Consider the following 9,404-nt stretch of genomic DNA (forward strand, 5'->3'; position numbering starts at 1 on the left):
AGGGAGAATTTCAAAAATATATATTTTTCATTACCACTTTTCAGAAATATCATTTTATAAAACTTTATTAAAAAATCTTCTCAGAAAATCCTCATAATTTATAATTATTATATAAACTAAAATAAATTAACATAACTAATACAACAGCCCGCACATATGCGCGGGATATTACCTAGTATCTATAAATACAAAAGTATTAAAATATAAAAAGAAAAACCACCTAAAATATGGTTGTCAAATTATGGTATACTCATCTAATTATTTACAATAATAGTATTAAAAATATATTTAAACTACATTGTAAATACAAATACAAAGAAACAAAAATAGACTAATAGTTTATCCAAGAGAATTACATGAACAATAATGCTATTTTAAATTATTAACCCGCGGTCAAACAATATATATATACACAATAGGAATTATACAATATATTAGACTTTTAAAATTAAAAAATTTACAAAATATAAAACTAATTAGTTACATATATAGAAAAAATAATTAATTTAGCCCCGTGGTGTACCGCGGGTGTATATCTAGTTTATCATATTCTTGGGTGGTTCATTACCAATAAGTCTCGTAGTCGTCGCTACTACATTGTACTTCTAACCAAAATAGTGTGACAAATGCAGCCTACGGGTTTTCATTCCTGGACAGCTTTGACAACTTGGGTAAAAAAGTTCCTCTGTTAGATCCCCAACTCTCCTCAGAAAAATTGTAGCTCACGCTATCGTATATGGGTTTTGGAAACAAAGGAATAATCTTCTTTATAACCAGCAAGTCCTTCTTCGACCGTGTTCAGGCAAGTGGATAACCTAGTTCGCAACTCAATCACAGCAAGAAGAAATCTCACGACGTTCGCCAACTTGATGCAACTTTGGTTATAATGAGGATTTCTCTTCTTGTATAGACCTAACTTTTTGTAAAGCCTCAATATTTTCGATCCTTAATAATACTTTTTTTTTTTTTTTTTTTTTTTTGTCAACAAAAGATTAGCTCAAACGAGCCAATTTGGTGGAAAATTGTTTACATACAAAACATGATGCGGAGTGGTACGCGCTTGGCGTGCCAGAGAGTCCGCACTTACATTTGCGTTTCTAGGAATAAAAGATAGGGAGAAAGTCGAGAATTCTGTCCTGTCTACCTTGATGTCGTCTAGGTACGCCGAGAAAGCTGGCCAGTCCGAAGGAGAAGACACCATCTTCACCAAGTCTGAACAGTCTGTGTAGAACGCCACATCTCTGAAGTCATGTCCGATCATACACCGCATTGCCCAAATGAAAGCTTCTACTTCAGCATGCAAGGGAGAGAGATTTCGTCGAAAATTAGTAGCTCCTTTTATCAGCGTTGGGTCCTGGACCGATGAACAAACCCATCCTGCACCAGCAAGCGGGTCACTCGGTTTCCAAGATCCATCTACGAAACAGCGATACCCCGTAAAAGATGTTGGAAGATTTACGGCGGGCCTCCTCTGACCGGGCTCTGGTGCGTTTACGGCTGAGGTCAAAACCATAATATCACCCTCCACCTGCGCCTGTTGCCATGTCATAGCCTCACCTTCCGCGACCAAAACAATTTCCTCGGGCCGCTCGTCAATATTTTCATAGACCCGTGCATTCCGAGCTTTCCAAATATACCACATAAGCCAGGGAAACGTTGAAACCTGAGATGCTGGATTATTTTGACCCAAAAAATGATCAACATTTGCAAACACGGACTCCGTGGGGAAAGAGTTCGGCCCCACCGGTACATGTGCTAGAGCCCAAACCTGGCGAGCTGGAGGACAAACAAAAATGGCATGATTTATTGTTTCCTCCTCAGCACCACACCGGACACATCCCGGATCGCACGCAATGCCCCGCCGTGCCAAATTCGCCGCCACCGGGATACACCCTGATAAGACTTGCCACATAAAATGTTGAATTTTTGGTGAACAAGGAACCCTCCAAACACTAGCCAGTAGGGAAGTAATCTTTGGACCACATCCAGAAGCCTGAAAAGTCCGAGGAACTTCCTGACGGGCCAAGTGATAACCAGACTTCACCGTATACTTTCCCGTTTTTGTAAAATGCCAACCGAACTGGTCAGCATTTTGAATGCTACGTAAAGGTATCGCCCTTATCAATTCAACATCCGTCGGATCGAAAAGCTCATTGAGCAAGTCCAAACGCCAAGTATTTGTTCGACGATCAATTAATTGAGTCACGGTTAGATTGGGGTCCATATGCGGGCCCGTGCGTAAAGCTGGTCTCGGGAATTGAGCTGGTATCCAGGGGTCATTCCATACTGAGATGGATTCCCCGGTGCCAACCCTTTTAATAAGTCCTTTGTATACCAGAGAGCGAGCGGAACAAATACTCCTCCACCCATACGAAGGAGAATAAGACCGAATTGGATCCAGGGGGTGAGTATTCCTATAGTACCTACTTTTAAAAACCCTAGCAAAGAGTGAGTCCGGAACCTCAATCAGTCGCCATAATTGTTTTGCCAACAGAGCCGAGTTAAAATCGTCTATGTTCCTGAATCCTAGCCCTCCCAACTGCTTACTAACACATAATTTGTCCCAAGCAAGCCAATGCATGCCTCCCGTCTGACCATTAGAGCTCCACCAAAAGTTAGCCACTGCACTCGTGAGTTTGGATGTAATTGTCTTCGGTAATCGAAAACAAGACATCACAAACGTTGGAATAGCAGTCGCCACCGATTTTATCATCACCTCCCTTCCCCCTTTTGAAAGCAGTTTTGCTGTCCAACCATTCGTCCTACTCTGCATCCTATCCCGGACAAAGGCGAAAACCTTCGTTTTAGCCCCACCCAAACTCTCCGGTAAACCGAGATATGAGCCCATGCCACCCAAATTTGTAATCCCAAGGACCCCCTGCATCTCTCCTTTTGTAACCTCATCAACCTTGTGACCAAACTGTAATGAAGATTTTGCAAAATTTATTTGCTGTCCCGAAACCGATTCGTACTGTTTTAAGATATCCAAAATAACCTTACATTGATCCTTATCAACCTTGCAGAAAAATAGACTATCATCTGCGAACAACAAGTGCGTTATTGGCGGGCATTTATTCGCTACTTTTATCCCTGTAATAAGTTTATCCATCTCCGCTTTCCGGATATTAGCTACTAAAACTTCCGTGCATAAAATAAATAAATAAGGAGATAAAGGATCTCCCTGGCGTAAACCCCTCTCCGGGACTATCAATCCATTTGGTTGGCCATTCAAAAGAACTTTGTACTCAACCGAAGTGACACAGAACATAATCCAAGAAATCCATGTTTCCGCAAACCCCATTTTCCGAAGGATCTCCTCAACAAAAGCCCACTCAACCCTATCATATGCCTTACTCATATCGGTTTTAATCGCCATAAATTTCCCTTTACAAGACGGGTTTGTACGTAACCCGTGAAACATCTCCTGAGCAATCAGTATATTATCTGAAATCAGCCGTCCGGGGACAAAGGCCGATTGAGTCTCAGAGATAAGGCCCGGTAAAACCCTCTTCAAACGCTGGCACAATATTTTTGAAATAATCTTATATCCCACATTACATAAACTAATAGGACGTAAATCTGCCATCCGAGTTGGCTTTGCGACCTTAGGAATTAGGCAAATATGTGTTCTGTTTAAACTCTTATCAAAAGTACCCTCCTCAAAAAACCTAGTTACCAAAGACACAAGATCTGTTTTGACGACCCTCCATGCTTTTTGGAAGAACAGAGCTGTCATCCCGTCAGGGCCAGGGGCTTTATCCGGATACATCATAAATAAAGCTGCCTTAACCTCAGCCTCTGTGACCGGGCCCGTTAACATCCCATTATCATCATCCATAATAACCGTTTTTACCTCCCGTAATGCTTCGTCAAAGTTTACCGGGTTGATGGATGTAAACAAATCCTCAAAGTATGAAACCGCAGTGTTGCAAATATCCGCATCTTCCGTAGACCAAACATTATTTTTGTCAAAAATACCTGTGATCCGGTTACGGGCCCGCCTCTGCTTCGTTTGGGCATGAAAATACTTTGAATTTTTATCTCCCACCCGCATCCACTTACTCCGGCTCTTTTGATACCAGTAAACCTCTTCATCTCTATAAGCCTCGCGTAAGCGACTATGTAAATCCGTGATGACAGATGGAGGAGTGGAATCATCCGCCTGAGCCATATCCAACTGCCGTTTAAGATCCTCAATTGTATCCTACCAAAAGGGACTTGTGTCTTGCGCCATCGAGAAATCGCCTTTCGACAATTCACAATTTTTCCCACAAAGGTAAAAGAACCCTCTGCTCGGTCCCCGTCCCAACCCGAAGAAATCGCCTCCATCAAACCTTCCTTACCAACCCAGCGACGGTAAAACATGAAATTCCTTCGCCCCCGCGGCCTTTTCGCTCCAATGTTAACCACAAGGGGCTTGTGATCAGATGCGATCATAGGCAAATATTCTGTAACCATGTCAGGAAAAAGTTCATGCCAATCCTCATTCCCTAAAGCCCTATCCAACCGACATCGTATTGGTTTTTTATCGCGCCAACCCCTCCAGGACAACGAATCCCCTAGATAAGGAAACTCCAAAAAACCACAATCCCGTATCATTCCATTGAAAGAAAGGAACGTAGCTGAATGGCGAAGCTTTCCTCCTCGTTTTTCATGGTTCCCCGTCAATTCATTGAAATCACCAACAATAAACCAGGGAGAGGACCGAGTGGAACCAATCCTTACTAAACGTTCCCAAACCAAATCGCGGTTTTTAGGGACAGGGTCCCCATAAACAAATGTTAAGTGGATTATGCGTCCTTTAAAAACCGCTTCAACGTCAATTAATCTATTAGACTCAAATAACACTGTGACCTGGAAATCATCTTTGTTATAAAAAAGAGCCAACCCACCACTACAACCAATCGGGTCAATAGTTGTTAAATTCTTATAGCCAAAGTGACCAATAAATTTTTCCAAATGAACTGAAGACTGTTTTGTTTCCATGAGAAATAAAAAATCTGGCCGGTGCTTTGTCCATAAATCTCTGAGATTTCCAATTGTAGCTTTGTTGCCCAAACCTTGGCAATTCCAACTAACAATATTCATTTAAAAAATATATATGATTATCCGGTGATGAGTAACCACCTACGCCAACCTCCTCGAACCCTTGAGAAGTTAAACGGAAAATTATCCCAAAAACAAATCCAATACACAACATAAAATATGAGAGACCCAATTCCAAAGAGCTGATAATTAACCCAAACACAGCATAAGTGAAGAATCGAATATGAGAGACCACCGCAAAGCCAAGACAAGAAAGAAGGCCCATAAAAACTCCTAGCCCAAAAGAAGGGAACAACCATAGTCCCACACCAACGAAAAACCAAACAATATATAAGGACAATAAACCGTGAAATAGCAAGCATAAATTTGCAAGCAGCATCATGGAGAGGGAAGAATAAATTTGCAACCTGCGTACAAATGGCCAGTACTGATTCAAATCCGAGAGACCAAATAAGTAAAACAAACAAGAGCCAACACCGTACAGTGAAAAGGAAGGGTGACAAAGTTTTATTAATTCTGATACAAAGAGGATCCATTGAGCAAAAACAAAACAGGGACATTCTAACCCCAAACACGGGAAGGAAATCGAAAAAACAACATCGATCATACGGATCAACTGTTGACAACTTATTCCATACCAAAAACTTGAAAAAAGCGGGAAAAACAAAGAAGACCAAACCGAAGCCTGATCCCAAAAGAAAAACCAGGACCGAGTCAGGAAGATAGCAACCTCACCCCCTTGCCAACCCTTACGCACTACACCCATCAATTAGCTGAAGAGCCTGGAGGCTTTCCTCCCTGGTGAGAACCGGCTCGCCCCTGCAGTCCAACACCCTTGGTGGCCACCTTCTTACGTGGTGAAGTTAAGGAAAGCATATTCCTCTTCTTAAGGCTAACCCCCGGTAGAACACCCTTACCCTTAGCCAGCTTGGGCCGAGGAGGTTGAACCATGTCCCCAACTTCCTCACCGTGTGACTTATCCTCAGAGGAGCCCTCTGCAGCCTCGCTAAGCATCCCAGCTGAATCTTGATCAGAGCCAGCCACCACAATGTTTCCCTCCTCTGCAGAATGCACCACCTCATTCGATAATAGTGCATCCTCTTCATGAGACACCTCAGACACACCACCATTCTCTTCCAGAATCGTGTTCATAACACCCTGGGGCTGGTTGTCCCTAATAGAGAACTCGTGATCCAAGAACTCACCTAAAGCATCCGAGAACAAAACCTCCTGCTGCGACAGCTCCATAGAACCCGAACCCATGGTACTTGCTTCCCCAGAAGCGGGAAACAAGTTCTTACACACTCTCTGAGTAGTACCTTGCACAGTGACAGGCTCCTCATCAACCAGCGGACCCTCCGGAGCCACAACAACCTCCACATTGGATCCCAAGAAGGCATCAAGCATCTTCTGCTCATTATCAGAGAAGTGGAGTCCCACCTCACTGGAGTTTAGCAGATTTAGTCCATCTCCCGAGACTGCAACCTGAGAACTTGAGACAGGAGCAGAAACCAAAGGCGTGTTTCTATCCTGCCTCACTGACCTCTCCCGAGAATTAAAATCCTTTCTACCCTTCCTTGCCTTGTTTCCAAATCCCTGCTTGTACCGATGATTAACAGGGTGAGATCCTGCACCACGACCATATCCTGCAAGAGAGGCTTGGTGAGACCCCCCTGAACTATCTCCATTGGAGCCTGAAGCATTCCCAGGGTTTCCCCCATTGACCATGGCCCCCTTGTAACTCTGAAGCTTGTCATCTTGCCGAGGCTCCAACCTATCTTCCAGCTTCTGCTTCCCATTACCACCCAAGAGTGGGCACCGTGAAACATCATGACAAAGACTATTGCACCTTCGACAGTATCCATATAAACGCTCATACCGTAAGGACACAGTCGTCTCCTCCCCACTATGAAATTCGACCGAGGCATCAAACACCAGAGGCTTGAAACCATCCAAAACAACCCTAACCCTACCATTGTCGAGATCCACCTCCTCTACCTCGCCCAAATCAGAACCTATACTACGGAAGGTCTCATCTGCCCAAAAGTGTAAGGGAACTCCCATCACACGAATCCAGAATTTGAGACTAGAAGGGTACCGTGAATCCACCACTGGCTCCCATCGGACCAAAGAAAGCATCCAATGATCAAAATGATACGGCTCTAACTTCAGGACCTCGTGAATATCCTCTTCTTGACCAAAGTCAAACTGAAAACGACCCAGACCTAGATCAGCACCAACCACCCTCTCCTCAAGCTTCCAAATCCGCGGGAGCATAAACAACAGCGCCTTCATATCCTGCATTGCGGGATTCATGCATCTGCCAATTAAGGTCTTAGCATAACCCTCAATCAACGCAGAGTTGTCAAACTGTGGAACCCTGATCTTAAGCTTCCCCTCGGACCCCGAAGAGCTACCATTCATAGCCGCTTTCAACAACCCACTCTGAGACATGACTTCCAAGGAAAGAGCAAGAAACACGAGCCCACCGGAACCAAAAAGACAAAACACTCGGGAACACCCAACAGAAACCCACTGATACTTTGAAAAGGAATTAAGAGAAAGCGATAGAGGATGAAGGATATCCACAGGACTGGAGACCAATTTATAATGAGCCTCAGAAGACCTAAACAAACCATCAGTAACTGCTACAAACCCAAGAGGAGAAGAAAACGCAATTCCACAATAAAAACAGCCTTGATATCCAGATACGCGAACCCGAAACCAATCCACTGAGCCACCCAAAAAGGAAACTGAGAATCCCGCAGATGTTGCCCGCAGATCCCAGAAGACCAGACTCCTAAATCCCTGAAATAAAGCCCAATCACTCCAATCAAACCGAAACAAAGGCGAGAAGACGTAGTCATAACCACCGCGTAGAAGAAACCCATGGAAAAAGATTTTGAGATCGAATATTTTCCCCATTATCCCTACACATGATGCCAACGAGAAATATGGAAAAAATCGGGAACAAACCAGAGAAAGAATCCCGAAAACCGTCTCTCTCTTTCCCAGATCTGAAAGATTTTGAATTAGACAACCGAGAAAAAACCACAAGGATCTCAAGCCAAGATCCACCCTCATTAAAACCAGATCGAAACCAAAACAGACCCAATACAGAAATCAAATCAGAGACCAGGGAATCCAAACACCATAGCTGCGATCCTTAATAATACTTATAAGTTTAATACCAAAAAATGTGAAAAATGGACTTAAATGATCAATTAAAGATGAAGTCCAATATAGGCCCAACAACATTAAATCCAGATCGTATTATAGACGACTGGCGTGGCGTCGCGACTTTAAGGTTTTTAACATATTGATCGCAGTTTCAGTATCCTTGATAAATCTCCTTGTCTGATTTCTTCGTACTCTTTCTTTGCACCCCATTTTTTGAGTTTTGACATCGTTGATGATGATTAGCTCTTTGGTGCCAGTATTGGCATGGTTCAAGAATTTAAATTACAAGACGTTCTCTAGAAAGAAAAAGAAGACGTTCTCTAGAAAGGAAAAGAAGACGTTCTCTAGAGAGGAAAAGAAGCTGACGTTTTTGTTGTTTTCAGATGAAATCCTCTTGAACTGTTTAGCCCGCATATCGAGACCATACTACCCGAAACTCTCCCTAGTTTCCAAGACCTTTCGCTCTCTCCTCATATCCAGTGAGCTAACCAGAGTGCGATTTCACTTGAAACCCACGAAACTCTGTTTTATGTCTGCTTACAGCTTCCCGATAGTCCTCGTCCGTCCATGTTCGTCCTCTGGATAAAACCTGGTCAAATCCTAACCAACCAACTCGAGAAGAAGGAGAGTTCTACGGCAGACACTCGGTTGGTTCAAATACCTTCTTCATATTTGTCCTCTGGATAAAACCAGGTCAAATCTGATGTTTATGCTTTGTTTTGCTCACCTTATCAATAATAACTTTCTCAAAGTATTAAATTTCAATGACTGTAAACTAAACATTCATAAGTTCAAAATTTATCTTAAGTGTTACATGTTCTTTTGTGTAATACATACACAAAATCTCTAAAATAAATATGAAACCAAAATTATTTGGTTTGGGCGGACAAACCCAAAAATTCCAACCATCCCACTATTTTTGTGACAACTCGTCCCGTTGACCCCACTAGCGGACTCCACTATATGAAACCCGTCCCGTGGACTCCACTAGCCCACCGCTAGCTGCCTCAACGAACCGTCCGTGGACCCTGCTAGCCCACTGCTAGCCGTCCGAACGGACTCCAAGCTGGCCCTGCAGGGCATTGATCCTAACCCATCACTGTAGATATCCCAATCCACCAGTAGGTTATTGGTGCGCCAGGCATTCCTCGAACTCTGGTCCTCACCCTTTAACAACC

At 43.2% G+C, this 9,404-nt stretch overlaps 1 protein-coding gene across 1 annotated transcript; it reads right to left on the minus strand.

Moving 5' to 3' along the window:
* Positions 1-5,530: 5,530 nt before the first annotated feature.
* LOC104771273 (uncharacterized) lies at positions 5,531-8,165 on the minus strand. Its single transcript, XM_010495783.2, has one exon. The coding sequence runs from the start codon at positions 8,128-8,130 to the stop codon at positions 5,812-5,814; it is 2,319 nt and encodes a 772-aa protein (XP_010494085.2). The 5' UTR covers positions 8,131-8,165; the 3' UTR covers positions 5,531-5,811.
* Between the last annotated feature and the right edge of the window lie 1,239 nt (positions 8,166-9,404).

This window comes from Camelina sativa, chromosome 20 (genome assembly GCF_030686135.1).
Source record: "Camelina sativa cultivar CO46 ecotype springtype chromosome 20, ASM3068613v1".
NCBI classification, from domain to species: domain Eukaryota; kingdom Viridiplantae; phylum Streptophyta; class Magnoliopsida; order Brassicales; family Brassicaceae; genus Camelina; species Camelina sativa.

Coding starts and splice junctions, on each gene's coding strand:
- LOC104771273 (XM_010495783.2), bottom strand. CDS start 8,130: ATGAGGGTGGATCTTGGCTTGAGATCCTTGTGGTTTTTTCTCGGTTGT.